This window comes from Asterias amurensis, chromosome 1 (genome assembly GCF_032118995.1).
Source record: "Asterias amurensis chromosome 1, ASM3211899v1".
Lineage (NCBI taxonomy): Eukaryota > Metazoa > Echinodermata > Asteroidea > Forcipulatida > Asteriidae > Asterias > Asterias amurensis.
Genome location: NC_092648.1, coordinates 14,355,883 through 14,379,325, shown reverse-complemented (window position 1 = coordinate 14,379,325; position 23,443 = coordinate 14,355,883). Strand labels below are relative to the sequence as shown.

The 23,443-nt window shown below is 38.8% G+C and overlaps 2 protein-coding genes across 2 annotated transcripts in view; one reads left to right on the top strand and one right to left on the bottom strand.

Annotated features, from left to right (window-relative positions):
• Positions 1-3,991, top strand: part of LOC139946690 (hypoxia-inducible factor 1-alpha-like) — a 26,002-nt gene extending 22,011 nt beyond the window's left edge. The window contains exon 14 of the mRNA XM_071944347.1: positions 415-3,991. Within this exon, the coding sequence (XP_071800448.1) occupies positions 415-687 (273 nt within the window). The 3' untranslated portion in view covers positions 688-3,991. The remainder of the gene's footprint in view (positions 1-414) is intronic.
• LOC139946704 (DNA helicase MCM8-like) lies at positions 3,787-23,443 on the bottom strand. The gene is made up of 23 exons (XM_071944356.1): positions 23,337-23,443; positions 22,448-22,624; positions 21,730-21,852; positions 20,775-20,857; positions 20,002-20,151; positions 18,584-18,705; positions 17,820-17,875; positions 17,275-17,375; positions 17,091-17,132; positions 16,546-16,714; positions 15,232-15,300; positions 13,423-13,627; positions 12,968-13,061; positions 12,350-12,418; positions 11,411-11,561; positions 11,030-11,094; positions 10,400-10,530; positions 9,502-9,621; positions 7,683-7,908; positions 6,768-6,937; positions 6,062-6,146; positions 5,283-5,372; positions 3,787-4,378 (listed from the first exon to the last, which is right to left on the bottom strand). The coding sequence occupies exons 2-23, from the start codon at positions 22,593-22,595 to the stop codon at positions 4,265-4,267; spliced, it is 2,583 nt and encodes an 860-aa protein (XP_071800457.1). The 5' UTR covers positions 22,596-22,624; positions 23,337-23,443; the 3' UTR covers positions 3,787-4,264.

Sequence of the window (23,443 nt, the reverse complement as noted above, 5' to 3'; positions counted from 1 at the left end):
GTTCCTGCATACTGGCATCAGAATAATTATTCAATATAACAGAAACATGTATACTTTTTATTTGTTTATTTGTTTATTTGTTTATTCATTTAATTAAAAATGTTCAATGGCAGCCAAAGGCTGAAATGTGAATATTTTGTACATCAAGTCAAAAAGGAAAGCTAGTAAAAACTGCAGAGACAAGAAAAAGAAAAAAAGTCTAAATACACAAGGCACAAATTAAAACAGACATTTTAAGATGCTTAAAAAAAACAGTAAAAGTACACAAATACTTTCTTAAGGTATTGTGAAGTAATGTCCATGCAAATATGAACATAATACAAACTTACTAGCTATGTTTAACAAACAAAAATGAGATGAGAATTTATTCACAGTTACAGAGTTTAAAGATAAATTGCATTCTCATTTTTGCAGGTTGTCAACAACGCCAACATGGTACCATCAGGTAACCCACTCCTGAGCAGCAATCAGTTGTCGCCGGGTGGTAGTGCCGGGCCAAAACATCAGTTCCCGTCCTTCCTAACTCAGCCAGTGACCGTTGACCTGAAGGACAAAGCTTCCGCCGATAACACTCTGGTAAACTGCCTGCTCCTGACCAGCCAAGACTTGGATGTGAACACACCACTGCAGGCTTCAACGGGACTGCTGCAGGGTGAGGACTTGCTGCGGGCATTGGATGTACCTTGAAGTATCCACCGGACTCGGTATGTAAAAAACCAGGGAGATGACTAGAGTTTACCGACCAACCCTAAAAATCCTTAAAATATATTTTAGTATTCTTAAAACAAATTGATGTACATATATACCCATATTTTCCTGCTGTTTCATATTTTGAAGAGTGATGCTTTTTATTTTCATGAGAGAAAGGAAGGGTGATGGAAATGGTTGCTTACTCCCGCAATTAAATTGAATGGGAGTTTAAGCAACTTTGCATGTTGGGCCAGTATCCTTTTTGTGATTGTATTTGTTTATAGAGAGAAAGAAAAAATGAAATAATGAGAGAGTTAAAGTAAGGAATAGAATTGACACTATTATCAGTATGCCAATTTAAAACTGTGTGTGTAGTCGTAAAAGTTAAGTGACTTAATAGTATCCCACCACTAAAATAAAAAGCACATTTTTTTATATCCAGTTTGATAGAGCTGCATAAGCCAAGCAAAACAAAATAATGCTAACCAGATAGTTTAAGCTTAGTAAAACAAAATTATGCTTACCAGAATAAGGTTACCAGCCAAAATAGTTTGTGACTTGTATCTTGCTCATTATTGCTAAGCAGGGATTTTTTAAGCCATGTTTTCTGCTTAAGCAGCTCTATGAAATTAGGCCCAGTTAAAGGCTACATGGAAAGGAAAGGGTGACAGTGATGGAAACGGACCAGTTTCATTTATTGTTTTATTTATGGTACATTGATACCATGTGATTTCAGTTGTGGTTGAACTTAGCACTTGTTCTTTCACAGTATATCAGCACAAATTTGTTTTTTTAATTATTTTATTGTGGTGTGTGTTTTGTACAGTATTAAGTGTTTGCTTTAGCTTGCCCCAAGTTGGCCTTCCTCTCAGAAAAAAATTAGTCGAGTGAAGTCCATTTATTATAGAAGTTGAGGAAGGAGGCTACAGTAACACATTGATTAGCGTCTGTGAAGCGCTCGATAGTATAATATGTATATGTACAAGACCAAGTCATTTTGTTTGTAATTGGCCCGTCTTTTGTGATGTCATTCATTGCCATATGATCTGTCACCATCTATCAGTATTTTCCTTCTTAAACTGCCATTAGGGATTACTCTACTCAAATACTCAAAGGGGGTGCATGTAGAATCAACACAGACTAAATGCTCGGAGTAAACTTTATAAATTTGTAACTTTGTTATTATTATTTTTATTACTGAAAAAATGCAGTTAGGAGTTTGTTGTTGAACATACAAATGCACAAAACCATATTGTATATAGTAGATATTTTAATACAAAACAAAAACAAAGGCTGATGTACCCATTGCATACATAGAACGGCAGTCTCGCTCCTGGTTGACTGTAATTGAAACATTTGTCAAAAGCACAAACTCTTTTTAAAGTAACATTTATACAACTTTGAAAGATTTTAAGGATATTTTGGGAAACATTGCAACTGCACGAAGGTGAGATTGTACAATATGCATTGGTTTTAAAGCACAAACTTTTCAAGACAATGTATTAACTTTAGAGCTGTGATGTAGAACGTGTGTCCCAATTGCTGTGTAAATAAGCCAAATAAATCTTTTTCCATTTTGACATTTTGTTTACTTTGAAGAAAACTATTTTATGACCAACATCCCCTTGTGATAATTAAAACCCTTTTGAAGGTGCTAAACAGTTTGAGAGGAAACAAGACGACTTTTATCAGAATCTGCTCGGTGATGAAGAGCCTCTCAGAATTTTAAGGTCTCTTGAGTTGCCAAGATTGTTAAGATAAGAGTAAAAAGATTTAAGAAATACTAAAATAACAGTGAAGTATATTAATGTACAATTGCCACTGATTGCTGGAAACTGCAAAAAAGTGTGCCAATATTTGTTGTCCTTTTCATCATTTTTTTTATTGGTTGGAATGATACAATGGTCAGATTTTATTTTTAACATCTCAAAGAGTAATATTTTAAAACATCTCAAAAACAAATGGAAGTAAACAAGAAATGGAAGTATTAAACAACAAATGCCAAGTGGAAGTAGTTATATTTAAGTTAAATAAGATATACCCTGTACAAATTTCAAGGAAAAGTTAATCGTTTTCAATACACAGCACAAAAAACAACAACAAACAGATCAGCTTAAGTTATTGAACTCACTGCTGTTTTAACCCTCATGTATGGTTCATGATTTGTTTGTTTATCTTCTAATAGCTGTTGTATCAATAGCTAATAATATTAATGTTTCAATAACAGATAATATTAATAATTTTCAGCTCATCTGAATAGCTTAGTTTTTATTAAGATGACGTTTTGTTGGTAAGATTAAGATCATCTGCCATGGATTGAACAAACTGATTGACATTGGTAGGTTGGTTATAAATATTCAGAGATTGGAAAGTGTACTTGCAGTTTCTTAATTAAAACGAAAGACTTGCTGTATTGGTTGATAATGGTGTAAAGTTAAAATATTGTATCAATTGCTTCTTGGTTTGATCTTCCAGTTTCTTTGTTTGAATTACAACTGACAAAAAACACTTCTTTCAATCAAGTAGAGGCAAATTTGTATTATCACTGAAATTATGGTAGATTGATAACTCATATTGAACTGCTTTAGAAGATATCTTTGAAATTACGGTAGAAGGGATACCATGAGCTGAATGAACAATATATTACATATTTTCTATTTTAGTATTTTACAGATTAAAGTGTGTTAATGATCATTGTTATGTTTTAGTATAAATCTGTATAAGGTTGTGATAAAGTGACAGGGTTTGGGCCCTGAGATGCCATGGGCTGTAGTCACTGTGAAGAACATTCTTACTCCCATGAATTATCGCCAAAGATATTTCACAAAATGATCTGGACCCAATTTTATAATAGCTGTTAAGCAGAAAATACTGCTTAGCAAGAAATGGGTGGAGCCCCAGTTGCAACAAGGTAAACTTTATTGAATATTTGCTGGTAACCAGTTTCTGTTAAGCAATACTGTCTGTGCTTAGCAAGTTGGGGCTTGATCTATTGAACCACCTGTTTGAATTGTAAGTGCTTATCTGAAAGTCCAATTACTGCCATTATGAACATTATCGAAACTCAGAATAAAGAACGTCCCTGGAATGATATGGCTACATCATTTAGGAAATATGTGGATAAACATGGAGCTGGAATGTTCTGCCATATTCTGTACAATGTACTCCTAACTTTTTGATCTAGACATATACCCGCTTTTTGAGTTCACAAGAAGATTTGGCTTGCAACCTGTTTTAAAAACTAGCCTTTTCTTTGTTTTTATTTGGTTTGAATAAATACAAATTATAAGTAAATGAAGAATGGCTTTTCTTTGTTGATTGGAGAATGTTGTCCTAATAGTGATTGCTAATGCATGATGTTGTCAATAACAAATATCCGGTAGGAATATATTACGTCTTGTAGTGTTACAGTAAATTAATATGGTGTCTTTTCTGTAACAGCTAACAACTTAAATTGAAGTTCAGATGTTTTAAACATTTCTTCTTTGCATGGAAAGCCTTAAATAACTACTGTACACCCACAATTATAAATAACTTTAGTGGGGTGTAAGGGTACATATTACAGGAGGTCTACTTAGAAGGATGTTGTCTGTAGCTGGTAGACCCGCGGACCTTTCTTAAGGAGGTAGTTCTGGTTGTTGAGAGAGGCAATAAATCCCTCAAAATCAGGAACACTAATGTTGCCATCCTGTGAAAAAAAGAAGATTCAAAGTAATAGTAATTTGAAAAAAAAAACTTGCAGTGGAATTGGTGACTTTTTTTTTACACTAGGTGGCAGCAGACTTACCAGGAAAATCCATTCTTAAAAATGTGAGCATGCTCGCTCAGAATGACGACAACAAAGGAAATTTGCCTGGCAAGTCTGCTGCCACCTAGAGTTCCAAAGTCTCCCATTAATGCACAAACCTGGAATGGTAAGACATCTTGAATGCGTCTATGGCACCGTGGTCAAATGGTTAGATTGATGGACTTACACTCACTGGGTTGGTATGTGTAGGTTTGTATCATAATCTGACCGCTGACTTTCACAATGCCTACAATACTTGTTGTCTAGTACCACAACTGAACCATTTGTGCAGTTCATAACGAGACATTAAACCAACATTTGTAATGGAGAGATTGGTTGCTGGAAGATAGTTCATCCTTGCATTCAAGAAAACTACACATAGAGTTTGTGTTGTTAGTGGATTTGGATGATTCAACAAATCCAGTCTCGAATGGTAAGTCCTTTTTAACTACAAAATCAAGGCAAAGATAATACAGCGCTGAAGACACAAGGTGGTGCCATTTTAGCAAGCAAATGTTTTGTTATATGGTAGCAATGGTCATTGTCCGCACTGATCTCTTGTTTTGCGTCCAGTGCACATTTCACATTGCCCATCTTGTGCCTTAGGTGCACTTTAATCTTTGGTTAAAGGTGATATAGATTTTGGCATCTATTTCATTGATTTGCTTTAAAAGCTTGGAAAAAGCAAACTTTTGCCGCTGAGTTCAGATTAAAGTTTTTGTATACAAAGCTCATTAATATTGAAGATAACGGTTCAAATCAGTCGTAGAAAATATCACAAAGATTGTGATCATACCGAACTTACCCTTGCTATTTCTCTCATTTGTTGCATGGTAAATAGAGCGTTGTAAGTTTGTTCAGCAACCCGATTCAACACTGCAATGAATCGTTTAGCCTGTACAAGAAAAATAAGACAGAAGTGTGTTGAAATAGACCCTTCCAACGAAATATGGCATTAAAGACACTGGACACTATTGGTAACTGTCAAAGACTAGCCTTCACAGTTGGTGTATCTCAACATATGCATACAATAAAAAACCTGTGAAAATTTGAGCTCAATCAGTAGTTGATTGGAAGATAATAATGAAAGAAAAAAACGCCCTTGTCACACGAAATTGTGTGCTTTCAGATGCTTGATTTCGAGACCTCAAACTCTAAATCTGAGGTTTCGAAATCAAACTCGTGGAAAATTACTTCTTTCTCGAAAACTACATTACTTCAGAGGGAGCCGCTTCTCAAAACGTCTCCCCATTACTCGTTATCAAGTAAGTTTTCATGCTAATAATTATTTTGAGTAATTATTTTGAGTAACTACTTTGAGTAATTACCAATAGTGTCCCCTGCCTTTAAGTAACACTTTGGTTGGCAAAATGAAGGAACATCGCATCTTTTTGTATTGGGATGATGGTGGCGTGACACAGATGCGTTGGTGCACCTGCTTAGTGCGCATCTCCATGGCGTTTGCCAACCAATTGTGTCTGTATGCATGCATGTGATTGAATTAGCCTGTTTCATGGGAAGGGTCTATTTAGGGCAACCTTAGTAGAGAGGCTAGGATTGAGTGTAAAATGTGCAAGTTAATACCTTTGAGCGACTGCTCATTCCTGATCCATGCTGTGAGCGTTGAAAGTCCAGGTGCCCAAACTCATCAGAATAAGTGTCAATCATACTGTGAACGAAGAACAGAGCAATGGTACAGGTACGTGACATTTATGTGCTCCTCAAAAATAACCAAATGGTCTTACCACAAGGCATGAGGGAATCGATATGCCGATAATGGAGTACACATCGTGGAGAGTAATTGGTAAGTGAACAATTATTATGACCTACAACAATCTGTGAAATTTTGCTCTGTTTCTTTGTTTCTGTGAGAAACAGCTCCCTCTAAAGTGACCTAGTATTGGAGAAAGAAGTAATTTTCCACGAATTTGATTTCAAGACCTCAAGTTTAGAACTTGAGGTGTCGAAATCAAGCATCTGAAAGCACACAACCTCGTGTGACGAGGGCGTTTTTTCTTTCATAGTTATCTCGCAACTCCGACGACTGATCGAGCTCAAATTTGAACAGGTTTGTTATTTTATGCATATGTTGAGATACACCAAGTGAGAAGACTGGTCTTTGACAATTACCAAAAGTGTACACTGCCTTTAATCAGTTTTCCATGTAATTACTCCAATTTGTTTTCCATAAAACCAGCCAATTTGAAGAAAGTCTGCTCCTTGCATTCAATTGGCTGCTTATATAAGTACCCCAAAACCCACTAAAAACCTGTAAAAATACGTCTAGTACCTGAACTTCATAAGTTCTACTACATCTTCTGCATCATGTTGGTTAGCCTTCTCTCTCATTTCTAGTCTGGCCCTTGCCTCAGTCAGTCTTATCAGTGATTCCAGTTGTCTAGTGGTGATTGGGGTGCTGTCACGACCCTTGTGCTGACTGCGCAATTCTAGATAAAAAGTCTGGAAGGAACAAGTTCATCTTTATTGGCCAACTAGCAGTACTTTTATATTTTGTAGTGATATGAAGTCACTTAAAATATCGTTCCCTTAATATTTGTTGCATTTATTAGTTAAGTACTCTGCCTGAACAATCCAGAGCCCCGATGTGCGATATGATCAAGCTAAATGAGTCATTTGCTGGAAATATCAGTATGGAGAAACGGGCCAACAGGTGTGAAATTTAAAAAAATATTTCTTTGTAAATTTATATTGGCAACTTCCTTTCTGATAAATAACACCAAAAAGGGGTTAAAATTAGCATTGAAAGAAATGTGCTGATGTGTTTACAATAAACAACAACTCAACTTTAAACACCTTTTCTCAGTTTATTCTCTTCAGTATCTTGGTGTTTCTACTTTCACAACTTTTAAACTGAAGGTGGTATTAAAATCAGTTTATAGCAAAGATTATGCTCTTTTTAAAAGTATACATTTTTTGTTTAAATGACATGGGTAGACAAACGGCTCTTTTTGCTTGATCACTTACATCACGAATCTGCAAAACTTTACCACAATCTGTGCGAGATAACATCTTAGGAAGCATTTACAAGTGCATCCAAGAACAAGAACCTGACTGGCATGTTTTATTTCAAAATGCTTTTTAAATTTTTCTCTTTTTTAAAATTTTTTATTTATTTATTTTTTACTACAGAAATTTGTTGGACAAGAGTGCCGCAGTGTAAGGAAACCATCATGCGTGTGATTACCTGCAGCACAGACGCTGCCTCACTGGTGAGCTTTGGATGGACATATTTTCTTGCATACGCAATGTACTTTCTTATCAGTTGAGGCGGAACGGCATCAAAGTCTTCACCCCTTGTGACTTTAAGACGTTCTGACAGAGGTTTGTCAGCCTCGTAGAGTCTGAGAGCCTCGTCTTGCTCTGGGTTCGATTCAGTATCGTCTCTTGAGGCACGAACATTCTCTCTTCCACTAGAGACGGGCAGAAAAGATTAATTGATTGGATAACAATTATGCTGGATTAAACTCTTTTCAAACTAGGCAGGGAAAAGTTGGTTGCAATTTTTATTTATTTTTTAAATGCAAGTTGCCTGACACACAAGGCCTAAAGGCCACTTCAAGGTGTGGGCTACAACTATTTTTTTCCAGAGGCCGTTGCCACCTACTCCTAGGGCTGAAACAGGGTTACCCCTTTCACAGTCCATACGAATGTAGGCTTGGGTATCATCAGTCCGAAGCCTGGCTGGTAGAGTAGAAAGCACTACCTCCCCAATTTTATGTAGCAAGTGTCACGACCGGGATCCGGACCCACACCCTGCTGATCAAACACCAGTGCTTGAATCCGGTGGTCTTAACCGCTCGGCCATGACACTGCCAATGCTTAGACCCATGTCACATGAGGCAATTTATAGTTCCAGGCAATCTAACATAGTTTTCTTAGGGATCGTAGACAATATTTGAAAAATAACCAGTGTGCCACCAAAGTAGTTCTGTAGCATGCACTGTAGTTGGTTGCCTCCAAGTTGCCTGTAAAAGTTGCCTCGCGTGACAAGGCCAATACACTTGACACTGCTAACCTTGGCAAACTAGGAAAATGGTTATTTCCTGAGAATTAGTCCACCCCCCTCTCCAGGACTTACATTATTCATTCTTCCTGGGAACATTGCAGTAAGTGTAAACAAATACAGGGTTGTGGTGGGGTGGAGACTTCCCAGGAAATTGCTTGTGTTTTATTTCCTGGGAACTTGCTCTACAGTATGATAAAGGGGCGTCTCAAATGTTGGAATGACAGTTCTAATTGAATTGGAGTCCAGCAGGTATTCCAGCACATGCTCATGGACTGTTCCGTTGGATCAATAAACCGTTTCATTAGGACTATCAAAACAATAATGTGTTTATTCACTCATGTAGGATTTCTGTCGTACTTTGGCACGATTAGGCACTCCAGCGGAACCTTCTGCCAGTCTAATGTATTGCTGGGGTATGCCCATGGGAAATTTCGTTTGCACCTAGAGTGTGCCTGACTGTTCCCCAAGGGCATTGGAAGGTATTGCACTTTACATTACCAGGCCTGTATGCTCCATTTTTGAAAGGGCAAGGTCACCATCAGGGCATTTTCTCCTTAGTGGAAATTGTGAATTTCTACTGTAGCATTTCAAGGGCACTAAGGGCCAAATTCAAAGCGCTGCTAAGCACAACAAATTTGCTTAGCATGAAATGTTGGCCTTGATAAAAACAGAATAACCAAACAAATTTCCACGTGATTTTGAGGATAAAAAAACAACAGCTGAATACAAGTAACAAGCAATATGCAACAAATGGAAATATTGTTGGTAATCCTGTTTTTATCAAGGAAGAAATTTCATGCTAAGCAAATTTGTGTGCTTAGCAGCGCTATAAAATTGGGCCCAGGGGGCAATGGAGGCAATCACCTTTGTTGCCTCCGTGAAGTGTTAGGCCTGTATTAAGTTATTATGATGTATCTGCTAATTACTAAACAGCGTTAAACTACAAACATTGTTATGGCTATTTGGCCTGTAACTTTGTGGTTCTGACTGTTTTTACCGTTTCCTTCCAGCATGGAGTGACATGACGTGCTCTGACAACATGGAGTCCATTTCTTCATCCGGTTTATCCAGAAGAATAAAAACCAGATCGAATCTGGACAGCAGGGCACTGCCCATCCTGATCAAGAGGAAATCAGAAAAATCTAAGCATCTATATCACTAAAAATAATCAGTTACAGGTTTCACAATACTCCTGTTGGTAAGTTTGAAATCAACTCACTCCAAACCATGCCCACTTTGCACAATTTTGGCCCCAACTATTACCAGGAGAAATGCATGATTGAGGTAGTTGTTACGCCTCAGCCCAATAGACTGAAGTGCTTTTCACACTACTCAATTCCCTGGGGGCAACCCTGGGAAATAACGGCAGGCCCTTCACACTTGGATCGTTTTACCCCTGATCTACCCCAGCAATGAGCATACCCCCCTAGGAAAAGCCACCCCTGCTCTGGAGTAGGGATAAGCAGTATAACCCTGGGGTATTCTTGAAACCTGCAACTGAATATAATAGGGACAAAGTGTGAAAGTTCCCTAGACCACCTTGGGCTGTATTCAATGGAGATATGAGACGCAGTGTGAAATAGGCTTAAAGTGGCATTTTCATTGCCTTCGGTACACCATAACTCGAGTTAGAAGGGATAACTTGGGTGTGGTGTTGCCATTGGGGAAAGAATAGTGGGGATTGTTTTCGGAGTGAAAAGGTTAAAGGTGTTGGTGGTGAGTTAAAGTCACCATTTTGAGAGTCAAAAAGTACACGAAGGTACTGATTCCTGCATGCAATTATTATTTTTGGTAGAATTTAGACACGCATTGTGTGGAGGTGCACTCCGCATAGTGCAAGGGGTCAATACTTTGATATAAACTGATAAAACGATGTTTAAAAATGCAATACATACTTGAGATTTTCCGAAACGGTCTTGGCCTTGTTATAGTGTCCACCCACTGGGTTAGCGGCAGCTAGGATTGAGGTCCTAGCAGGAAGACTGCACACAACACCAGCCTTAGCAATACTGATGCTCTGTTGTTCCTGTGGTTAGGGGTCATAGGGTACAACAAACGTTTTGAGCTACAAAACGGTTAAATCTGCCAAAGCCTAAGCTGACGCCAGGATTTTGAAAAAGGGCCTAGATTTCTGAGAGCATGCCTTTATTGTCATAGCATGTCTAAAACATTCAACATGGCCGACAGGGATTGATTTTGGCTCAAATGCCTCCAATCCAACTTGGGCTTTCAACAATATAAATATTTAAACAAGGCCTTGAGAAGATGTTAATTTTGAAAACCCAATATGTACCTGGATAATTTGCCTGCGGATTTGTTTTCACAGAACTCTGGAAAGTACCGAGTATACAGTGCTGAATACACATCGGTGTAAGGGTAAAAACACAATTATCAGACCTTGAGTGTAAGTGGCTGATTAATCAAAGTAACATGGAGGTCATTCAAAGACTAGTGTAAAACTCCTGTTCGAAAAATTTAAAACTAATTGACTAGATGTTTTTTGACCTGCATTCATGAATACGTACCATTGCCTCTAGCAGTGCTTGATGCTGATTACCCATCTTGTCAAACTCATCAATACAGCAACATCCTGGTATAATGATAATGTACAAACATTGACAAACTTTGTAAAAGTATATCAACAACAACCCTTAATGTTTTGTGTTAACAACATCGATTATATTGACACTTTGAACTTTTGCAGCAATGTATAAGAAAAGAGTAACAGAATTTTCTTTGAACTTTTTCAGTGATATATAAGAAAAGAGTTAACAGAATTTTCTTTGATTTTTTTTTAATGATGTACATGTATAACAAGAGAGTTAACAGAATTTTCTTTGAACATTTGCAGCGAATTAATGAAGAAAAGAATTAACACTTTCAAGAGAACAATGATTGACATCTACCTTGGTCTCCAAGCACCAAGGCACCAGCCTCCAACGCAAAGTCTCCAGACCCTCCTTCCTTGGAGAGAGTGACCGTCAGTCCAGAGGTAGTGGTGGTGTTACCGCATACATAGACACCCCGTGGAGCTACGTTAGACACCGCCTGGAGCATCTGTGGGTTGAGGTGAGGAATTCATTCAGATTGTAATTTAAACCCATTAAAGATCACAGCGGGCGCAAACAGCATCTGCAAACTGCCTAAGATTAGACCTTCACTACTCAACCTCAAAAGGTTAAACTAAAGGTCATATCCCAATTTGACATCTTCCAGTGTTTATCCTGTTAAAGGTAAAGTATACCTTTCGTTTTTGGAACCCGGAGCGAATATGTCCACGCAGGGCGTGAAATGTTTCTTAAAATGCTTTATACTATCGAAAGCTGCTGTAGGCTTCTAACCGAAATTGTTTTGCCATAAATTGCAAGAGTGATTACCAAACAAATACCTTCCCTTTAAAGAACACAGCAGGCACACAGCATGCTCACCAAAATGCCCACAGTGGGCCGCAAATGGCCTAAGATTAGACCTTTCCTACTCAACCTCAAAAGGTCCAAGTAAACGGTCATACCCCGATTGGAAATTTTCCAGTGTTTATCCTCTTAAACATAAACAGTTAACTATCAAAAGTTATAAAATAGAATAATTGTTCTGTGTTGTATAACTTTTTTCCAGGCTTTTTTTCACTGGAAAATTGTGTCCAAAAATCATTAAAATAATAGACATGTCTTGTCTATGGTGATAGTTACAAAAATAATTTGTAAAAATGGATTGAAAAAATACCATTTGGGTTTGACATGTTAGCTGCAGATCTTTTGATAAAGAAATATTAATCCAGTCAGTTTCCCTTGTGGTCTATATCGATAAAAAAATATTAACAAAGAAACAAAATGTGCACAACTGACCTGACTTTTGCCGAGTCCTGGATCACCTACCACCAGAATATGTGGATCTCCTCGAACTGGTATCCGATTCTACATGAACAATAAGAAAACATTTTAACAAATCAAGAAAGCACTCAGGCCTGATACTTCACGGAGGCAACTAAGGCGCTTGCCTCTGTGCCCCATGGTCACTGCCTTGGTGCCCTTGAAATGCTCCAGTACCAAGGAATAAATGCCTTGTTGCCCTTGACCTTTGAAAAACGAAGCATACAGGCCTGACACACTCTTTTGCTTTTCTTTCATTTTGTTTGCTTCATGTTTTCTATTTTATGGAGCATCCTATCATTAGAAAGTAAAGCTTCAAAAATATTGTAAAGTTTGAATTGAATCAATCTTGCTTCACACAATTGCATAAAGCCTTTGGCTGAGCTTTTTGTATTTATTTTCCACCCTGAAAGGAAACTCTTTCACAGTAAAAGATGAAAGCTGTGAAAATAACAAACATTGGTAAAGTTTAACATGGTGTATTTGCAAACCAAGTAAAATAAAGCTGGAAGTTGTTTGATTTTTAATTTTTTTTCAGAGAAGGTTGGACACAGTTTCTTGGGGAGAGGTGCAGTTTTCTGCCATCAACTTTACCTTGTCATTGACGTATTTATGAGTTCCTCCTAGAAGGCCTAGAATGAGGCCAGCTTTGACCATTTCATGACCGTAGATGGCTGGACATATTGACCTAAAATTCAAACGAAGAGAAAATAAAATTAGCCGTTGCAAACTGCTTACCAACCAAAAGGACCTAGGGTTTCGATCCTAGTAGAGTCTTTCTCGAAGGCTAAAAAATAAATAATGCAATTATTTTCACCACACTGAATGACATTTGAAAGTGTGGATGCCTCTGATATAAATGTCAGGTACTCAAATTACTACGTTCAGGGATCAGAAGTCATAAGATGGCATCATTGTTTTTGACTTTTCCATTGAAAGCCAACACCTAGTCTTTATTCAAGGTGTGTGCATCACCCAATACTGAAATAGTCCATCTCTGTAATAGATGTAAGCAATCAGACCGCCTTGACTGAAGACTAGTTACATACCCAACCAGAAGCCGAAACAGATTCTTCTGCTCCTGTATCTCCTGAATGGCATACAACTCCTTGAGAGTAAAGTCCATGGCTATTCCCGTTCCAGCGGGTGAACTCTCACCGCCAGAGGAGGCCTTCTTGCCTCGCTTCTGATTCTGTACTGAATTGGCGTGGAGGTATAGCAGGAACATACACTTGTCCTTGTTCCGTCCATGACCTGGTGGTAAAAGAATTTCAGAAAATAAAAACTTTTGTTGATTTGGTTTTCATGTAATTACCTTTTCATAACTACTGCACTATTTATGTTATTATCATTGAACTACCCTGTCAATAGACCTTTGTCATCATCCCACCATCTTGGTCTAGTTCCTCATATCTAACAACAATAATATATGCTAATAACCATTTTGCAAATAGGAACCAGACTGTTTTGTTCTTCCAGCCTCGGTTTGGTTACATTGATATCAATGGGGGAAATTCAAGATGGCCGCACCATTATAAAGGTCTAAGAGTGTAGTTCAAGTGTCCTAGGGAAACCTGTGCCCCTGAGACTCTGTCCCCCCATATGGGACATTGGGCTGGAGGAGGATTCACAAGAGGGCGCTCTATCAGAAGAAGTTTGTACACAGTTCGCCGTATGGGGGACAGAATCTCCCGGGAGACAGAATCTCCTGCCAAATAAATAATCTAGTAGTCTAGTTGGTAAGATACTGCTCAAGAATTGCAAGGGTCATGGGTTTGAATCCCAACGAGTAATACGCCTGTGAAATTTTTTCACAGCCGTCGATTTCACAAAACTCTTCCTAACTTAAGACTAATCTTACAGCTTAGGATGAGTCCCAACCCTGCACTGTAGCATGCAGACCTTAAGATTAATCCTAAGTTAGGACGAGTCTCGTCCTAACTCTTTGTGAAATCGATCCAAGGACTCGGGGAAAGTACTGAGTAAACTGTGCTTACACACATCGGTGTATGGGTAAAAAAAACAGAATCAATATTCTTTATCCCCGATGCAAATTTAACATCTCTTAAATCGTTGCGGTACCCGCTGCCAAAAACATAGGATTTGAACTGCCTCTAACTACCAGGCAACCTCGGTAGTCTAGTGGGTTCGAATCCCACCCGAGTAACATGCCTGTGATATTTTTTTACAGGACTCGGGGAAGAAAGTACTGAGGCTACAGTGCTAACACACATCGGTGTATCGGTAAAAAACCAGAATTAATATTCTTTATCCCGATGCAAATTTAACATATATTATATCGTTGCGGTACCCGCTGCCAAAACATAGGATTTGAACTGCCTCTAGCTACCGGGCAATCTCGGTAGTCTAGTTGGTAAGACACTGCTCTAGAATTGCAAGGGTAATGGGTTCGAATCCCATCTGAGTAACATGCCTGTGATATTTTTTCACAGGACTCGGGAAAGTACTGAGTATACAGTGCTAACACACATCGGTGTATGGGTAAAAAACCAGAATTAATATTCTTTATTCCCGATGCAAATTTAACATCTATTATATCGTTGCGGTACCCGCTGTCAAAACATTGGATTGGACCTGCCTCTAGCTACCGGGCAACCTCGGTAGTCTAGTTGTAAGACACTGCTCTAGAATTGCAAGGGTCATGGGTTCGAATCCCATCTGAGTAACATGCCTGTGATATTTTTTCACAGGACTCGGGAAAGTACTGAGTATACAGTCCTAACACACATCAGTGTATGGGTAAAAACAAAAATTAAAATAAATAATTGTCTTATTTCCACAACAGTGCTTTATCAAACAGAATAACAAATTAAAACTGATTTTTGTCACTCTTTTACCTTCATCGACATTGGATACTTTTACAACTCCGCCAATAGTTACAACATCTCCTGGAACACAATGGTCAACTGCAAACAAAACGCAATGAAAGCAATTATTATTATTACATCATTGTGGGTGTTCATGTTGGCATTTTGGTTGGTAAGCAGTTTGCAACAGCTGATTCTAGTTTCTCAAAACCAACACAGGAACAACAGTTGGACACAAACTAAAGTAACATTACAGAATTGGTAAGAAACAAAAATCGTGAAGATCACGATCACGGTCTAATGATGGTGAGAGTTGAAAACATCCCTTGAAATATTTCTGTCTGAAATGTCACTTTTGATGAGAAATAAATAATATAACTTCGCGTTTGGAGTTTATTTTGGCATCGATGCAATGTAAAATTTGTAATCGGTTTTTCACTATTCTCTCGTGACCCAGATTGCCGGTCGATCTCAAACTTCTACAGGTTTGTCAGTTGATGTATTTGGTGAATTAAATAAAGTGTTTACACTGCCAGCAACTGTTTTGTTAGCATAAACCAACTCTGTAATGTTCCTTCAACTGAGTCTTTTGCAATCAAAATTTTGAATTTCTACTTTTTTTTCTACCCTAACTTCCTAGGTGTCCTGGCAAAGAGCTATCCCCAAAGTCCATCTGAACACTCCTACTACATTAAGCAGGGCTGTATGCTTCGTTTTTGAAAGGGCAAGGGCACCAAGGCATTTTCTCTTTGGCAAAGGGCACCCTATGAGGAAATTGTAAATTTCTACTTGAGCATTTCAAGGGCACCAAGGCAATGACAAGGGGCAACGGAGGCAATCGCCTTCGTTGCCTCCGTGAAGTATCAGGCCTGCATTAAGGCACTCCACAGTCCATACCCACATGTTTGGATTCTGACGACTGAAGAGAATGGTGTACCTTTTCCTCATACTGACCGTAAGTGGTTTAGGGGTTAACAAATACAAATCCAACAAATTCAAACAAACTGTTATGGCAATTCGAGGGTGAATGCGGGGTTAACAAAAATGGGTGGTTATTTATTTATTGGCGTACTGGTAGCTTTCCTGGCCTTCCACCTCTAGGAACCAGGTTTGAATCACAACGGGGGCACTCTGTGGATTATGTCCCTACCTAACAGTGTGGGTTTTCCAGTGAATAATTATCTGGGGTTTTCCTCCAACATCTAAAACTGAAACTTCCTTCCTTGTCTCTACTCCATGGGGTTCTTGGCTAGTACAGTGATTAAGTTTGCTTTGGTGAGAGTCCTTGGCTTCACAACCAGAATAAATCAAATGAAATTATTGAACACATTTATTTGAAGGTACCTAGATCGCATGTGAGTTCACACTCCACTGTGCGAGGGATCCTTCCCGACTCTCTCTGTCCGTCCATCATGATTTCTTGTACCTTAATCATCTGCCAGTCTACGGTCTCCGTCAGGGCCGAGCCCTGCTTGGGCAGGAAGGAACGCCCTCTGCATTGCGGTGCTAGACACTAACAACAACAGTAATGATAATAACTATAAAAAAATCTGTATTTATTTAAAAACTGATATTTAACGAGGGTGACCCCTCCAGCACAGCTGATCATTTCGGGCTCCACATTATATTTTTGACCCAAAATGAGTCAGGAAAGGGAAAAATAGTCTGGTTTCTATTTGTATAAGGAAATACACAAAATACACATTTTGTCAATAATAGATCCAACCCGAGTAATATGCCTGTGATTATTGCCCAGAGCTCGGGTAAGTACTGAGTGCTGACACACATCGGTTGATATGGGTAAGACCAAAATTAATATTCTTTATCCCCGCTGCAATTTTCCATTTACTAAATAGATAATTGATTGACTCATTGTTTAACTTAACTACCTTGGTTGGCAAGATGTATCTTCCCTCTGGTAAATTAACAATCTGCAAGTAATAAAAACACAAGAAAACTTATCAGGCGTACGGTAGAAATGGAATAAAAGTAACACCTTTCAAAATATTTGTATAAGCATTTTGGAACCAACCACACAGCATACTCTCTATTGGCATGCTGGAGATTACATACCTGTATATCACCACATGTATTGCACTGGAACGCCATCTTGGTGCAGTATGGCTTAATGTTGCTCACTCTCACAACTGTGCCTCGGACAGAAACAAACTTTCCTGCAAGCAAAACAAAAAAAATCATAAATACAATGTAAAAAGTGTCATGGCACACGCTGCAGTCCAGCACCACTGCAGTCCAGCATCAGTAACTCAAAGATTGGACAAGTATCACTGCAAAACTTCTTAATAATTATACCGTAATACTTATATCTTACCCATAGAGTTATATATAAGAACTAGAGGGCGCAATGGTGATGCTGCTTGCACAAACGTGACGAGACCGCAAGGAGACACGCGCGCCATTCTGTACGCGCGTTGAATATGAAGTACACGTTGGAGTTTTTGTTCATTGAACGCTCAAGTGATGCTGTTTTGTCAACTTACAAAATGGCCGCACAAACACATGCTGTGAGATGCTGTTTTGTCAACTTACAAAATGGCCGTATGGGTGCATATTTAGGCCAGTGCCCCTTGCTATTATATACAACTCTATGGTCTTACCATAGTAGTTGGCTTTGAGATTCTTCAGTGGTGTAACAGGGTCATAGTTTAGCAATCTGTCAAATAAGAAAAGTAAGACAAAAAGTGAAGTAACTAACTTACTTAAAGGAACACGTTGCCTTGGATCGGTCGAGTTGGTCTTTGAAAGGCGTTTTGTGACCGTTTGTTATAAAATGCATGTGGTTAGAAAGATGATGTAAAAGTAGAATACAATGATCTACACAAATATGCCTCGAAATTGCGTGGTTTTCTTTTTACCTCGTCCAATAACACGGTCGGCCATTTATGGGAGTCAAAATTTTGACTCCCATAAATGGCCGACTGTGATAGTTCGCGACGTAAAAAGAAAACCGTGCAATTTTGAGTGATACTTGTGTGGATCATTTTATTCTACTTTTAAAACATCTTTCTAACCACATACATTTCATAACAAACTGTTTCAAACGCTTTTTATAGACCAACTCGTCCGATCCAAGGCAACGTGTTCCTTTAATGTGAGCTTTTTCAGGGTTCTAATATAATTTGTTCCAGTTAAGTCATGGTCCTGCAGGCTATGATAACTCAATATCCCAATACTGGGAAAGATTGTTATGTAAGACCCCATGCTGGGTTTTCCTCACTATGTTAAAACCTGTTCTTCTTTTACAAAGTTTTAAGATAGTAAGTTTATGCAGGAACACAGAGCTAAAGATATCACACGCTTCACAAACTAAAAGCTTATTATTCTTCTTTATCAAGGGAAATGGCAGAAGACTCATACTGACCTTGCTCGTATGACCGGCACACTGACGAGGATTGAGGGCACCTGTATGTCCTGTTGCCCAGTCTCATCGGATGCCTGCTGCTGGAGCGCCACAGCCTGGCGCTCAAGATTATGTGTTAGTGTCTTCAAAATAAAAAATAAAACAAGCAATTTATAATCTTGAAAATAATTGCAAACCCTGGCTGTGCGGAATGTTTCAACCTCATCAAGGTGGGGTTTGCACTAATTTTCAACACTATTAACAAGTTAAAGCCAACAGGTTAAAGACATCAGATCAGGAATTAATTTCAGAAAGCTGTTCTGCAGAAAACTTTGCTTAGCAAGTTTATTTGATCAACAATACCCTGCTTGTCTTGTCCAGAAGGTTCCTAAGTTACTTTTTATGAATGTTTGAAATCAAGAGAAATTAAATGAATATATCCTGCCACGTAAATTTGTGTATGTAGAGTGTCGTAGCCAAGTTGTGAAAAGCATCAAACTCAAGTTTTGTTGGCTGAGTGAATCATCAGAGTGCGTGTTCGAATCCCTGTTGTGACATTTTTGTTCTCGGGCAAGACACTTCACTATATTTGCTTTTCATCACCAAAGAGTAAATAAGTAAAGATTGTTGATGTGAATAATTAGCAACCTGTGTGCCAATTTGGCTGCCGGAGCTGCATACTCCATAGGAGTTTAGATGGTTTCAGGAATGTTGAAAAGCCCAAATGAACAGGGGTAGTAATAGTGTAAAATCCTTTGATACAATATTCATAAATACCTAAGACAGTTTATCCATTCTGATTGGTCGAGAGGGCATCACGTTGGGTTGTTTGAACGGATGATATAACACCAGTAAAAAGTGTTAAAACATGGGCGTGACACGCGAGCTTGCACATGTGCTTATAAGACAGTTTCTTCATTCCTATTGGTCGAGAGCAACGGCTGGAACAGTTGTGCCGCATCACGCAATACGCGCGACGCGCACAGCAATCTCCTTATAAGGAGTTGTTTACCCGAGGGCCTTGCCATTTCATAGCTGGAGGGGTGTTGCGTTGAAAGAAATCATTGAACAATTATAATTTTTGCATTTATTTTACTTTTTGACCAAAAAGTGTTGATGTTTTTTTACCGAAAAGGTGTTTATGAATGGGAATCAAAGTGTGTTGAATCGGTTTTCAACTAGTGGTTTAAACCCGCCGAGGCCTGGTTCTTGATAATTTACCTCGACGTCGGCGGGTTTAAACCACTAGTTGAAAACCGATTCAACACACTTTGATTCCCTTAATAACAACTGTATTTATAAAGCACCTAACATTTTCAGATAAAAAACTCTTAGCACTCAGAAGAAATGTTTTGAGAAGACTCTTTTGAAATGTAAGATGGTGGTAACTTGTTTGATGTTTAGTGAATGATTGTTCCGTAAGTGTTTGAGTAACCCACCTGATGAATGGCTAATCCCAGGCAGTTGAGAATCTTCTCCGGCATCTCTTTGATGTCCGTCCTGAGGTCGGGTATTGACTCTGTGACCCTGCCATCTGACATCAGCTCCTTGTAATCTACCGTAATACTTCCCTTCCTCTCGATCTCATCCTGAGAGTGGATCAAAAAGAGATCAGAGCCAAATTTCGTAGACCTGCTAAACAGAATTGCTTAAGAATTTGCTGCTCAGCACACTTTAGCAGGATTTACAGTCAAATATGGTACATGTGATCAAGTTGCTTACTTGGGGTAAAGAGCATCTGTGAATTATTTAAGTCTGAAATGTGTTTGAATCTGTCCTTTTAAAAGTTTCAATTAAGAGCAGGATTATATTATGTATAAAAACATGCTTGTGTTGGAAGCTGTAACAAATAATATAGCACAAGTGTAACAATGGGAGACTTTGAGGGGGCTGGGTGGCAGCAGACTTACCAGGTAAATTTGAGCATGCGCACATTACCAAGAACAATGGATTTACCAGGGGCCTTTATCAAAGCACGGCTTGGGCTCCGGCTCAGGCTTAGGCTCCGCATGCTGTGTACGCAGCTTGCATTTAACCTGCATTTTGGAGCAGCGCGTATTGCATGGATATCAGCACACGGAGCCTGAGCCCAAGCCGAGCTTTGAGAAAGGCCCCAGGTAAGTCTGCTGCCACCAAGCGCCCCAAAAGTCCCCCATTGATGTAGCATTCACAGTGGTAAAGAAAATAAAAATTATTCTATGGTTATTTGTACCTTGTCGTATGCATCCAATCTCGACACAAAGAACTTTTCAAATGTCTTTACTTTGGAGACTGTCGGTGACTGTTCAATGTAGCCTGTGAATAGGGGGTAAAAAGCGTATGCAGTTACAATTAACCATTTGAGTCACTGACCAAAAGTTCCCCTTTTGCCTTGAGCCTGATGTGTATATAAAAAAAATACTTGGGTTTCTTGCACAGATATTGGAGAATATTAAATTGTATATACTTTATATGCATACAATTGGTTATTGTTGTGTTATTTCATCTTACATTCTTGCAGTATCCATCAAATGGGAGACTTTGGAAGGCATCGGACTTTACCAAGTAACTTTCCATTGTTTACTTTAAAGGGAAGGTACACGTTTGGTAATTACTCAAAACAAATATTAAATCAAAAACTGACTTGGTAACGAGCATTGGAGAGCTGTTGATAGTATAAAACATTGTGGGAAACGTCTCCCTCTGAAGAAAGAGAAAGAGGTAATTTCTCATTAAAATAATTCCTATCTGAAACCACACAAATTCGTCCAACAAGGGTGTTTTTTCTTTCATAATTTTCTCGCAACTTCGATGACCAATTGAGCCCAAATTTTCACAGGCTTGTTGTTTTATGCTTATGCTGGGATACACCAAGTGAGAACACTGGTCTTTGACAATTACCAAACGTGTACAGTGCCTTTAAGTTCGGAGTCAACGCCAAGTTTTTACTTTGGTTTGTTAAATTGGAGTTAAAACGTGCGTTGTTACAGAAGAGTAAACTCAATGTGTACTTTTGTGGTTGTTTGCGTCCTCAGAAAATAAGTCTGATTTAATCAGCCCTGTCTGCCAAAAGACAGTTGAATAATTTGGCAGGTTTGAAACGGTGCACTGCTAGGGTTCAACACAACCCCAAGTTTTGATGGGTTTTGACGGTTTCTAAAGACTCAATGAGCTGCACTTCTCTTTACTTTCATCTTTGAAGTAGTACTTCCAGCCTTTGTAAGGAGTAAGAGCATCAGCTAATGAACCATCAGAATGACGAGTGGAACTCGTTGGCCCCCGATAGTTGGAGTAGTTTGAGCCCCTTCCACCTGGTTGAGAATGTGAACAAAGGGAAAAGTGAATCCTCTTAAATATAAAAACTGTGAAAGAAAACAATTTTGTTTATCAAAATCTGATATTCTTTTGAACATTATTATTACAATAAACTATTGAAAAATTATCATCTCAAAATATTGCATAGAAGCAACGTTTTTGGTCAAATTAGTGGTCGAGCGTTCTAGGGGGTAGATTCAAGTTCTGTAATTTACAGAGTGTGGGTTTAAAACCTGGCCTGGTCAGTCGTGACACTTGTGTCCTTGAGCATAGGAGCATGGCACTTCATCAATATTGCTTCTCTCCACCCAGGAGTACATTCAAATAGGCGAGAGCTGAGGAGTAACGTACAATGGACTGGCATCCTGTCCAGGGGGAATATAAATACTCTCAGCTGTGTAATGTCAAGGCAACGGGGTGTCAACTCTATGGGTGCTTGTACCTGCATGTGTACGTGCACAAGACACAGATACTAAACACAGGTCTGATGAGCCATATTGGCTCTGGAAAGACTTTTAATACTTATTCTTCAAAATACCTGATTGAAAACCAGCTGTTTGTTGCCAACACAGTCTCTATCGGAAAACTCACCTCTGTTTCCAGAGTGACCCCTCCATCCACGTCCTCTTCCACCCCTGTTGTAGTTATTGGAGCCGCGGCCACCTTGACCCCTCCCTTGACCTCTCTGCCAGCCACGCCCACTACTTTGGCTTCCGCCGGAGCTGCTACCAGCACTCATTTTTTCGATGAATAACTTTTCACTTTTCACTGATTAATAATAAACACAAACTTTATCATCTTATCTGGGTGAGTAAGATATTATGTTTGGTAGACAATGCATGAAAAGTGGCTGCCGACACTGCACTTTTTCCTGGGTAAGACCTAGTCTAGACCTGGGCTAGTCTAGACCCAGCAGTAATGACAATGAACAAAAAAAGGAGTACAGCAGCCCAGTTACTGGATCCTTGTATGACCGATAATGACAACATTTCGAAAAAAGGAGTACAGCGCCCCAGTTACTGGGTCTAAGTAAGACCATTATGACATGGAGCTATTTATTGCTCCGATTGTTTTTACTCCATGTTGGCAAGATAAGTAAGACTAAACATTTTCAAATGCAGTACTGCCAGTAGGTACAGGACCAACAAAGGTAGAAAATAGCTAAAAAGCTGATCGACTTAATATTCTTATTCAATCAGCAGTGGTCAGTCTCAATTAAGACTCACCCCCCCCCCCCCCCCCCCCATAATTCGTAATTCTTGGGAAAACGGCATTTACAAAAACCCCTTTTTTAACAACAACAAGCAAGGGCAAAAAAATAGGATAGGGAAGGCCGCAAAAATGACATGTCAAAACGATCGTATCGTGCAACGTGACGTGGTTGGTGAGTCAATGACAAAGTCATGCCTCTCTTGATCATTAATCTTCTGCTTAAACCATCATGGTTATAATATATGAGTCAATAAAATAATCACAATACCTGTAAGACATGGATCCTAAGCCATCACAAGTAACTTCTTCACAGACGACTTGAAAAATGTAAACATTGCGAAACCCTTGAATTTTCCCGCTAGCTTGTGCTAGCGC

Bases quoted from the DNA above. Each gene is read 5' to 3' on its own strand.
- LOC139946704 (XM_071944356.1), bottom strand. From the start codon at position 22,595: ATGAGTGCTGGTAGCAGCTCCGGCGGAAGCCAAAGTAGTGGGCGTGGC. The intron at 21,853-22,447 runs GTGAGTTTTCCG...ATTCTCAACCAG, and splicing joins GGGTCACTCTGGAAACAGAG to GTGGAAGGGGCTCAAACTAC. The intron at 17,376-17,819 runs GTAAGACCATAG...TTTTGCTTGCAG, and splicing joins TCTCAAAGCCAACTACTATG to GAAAGTTTGTTTCTGTCCGA.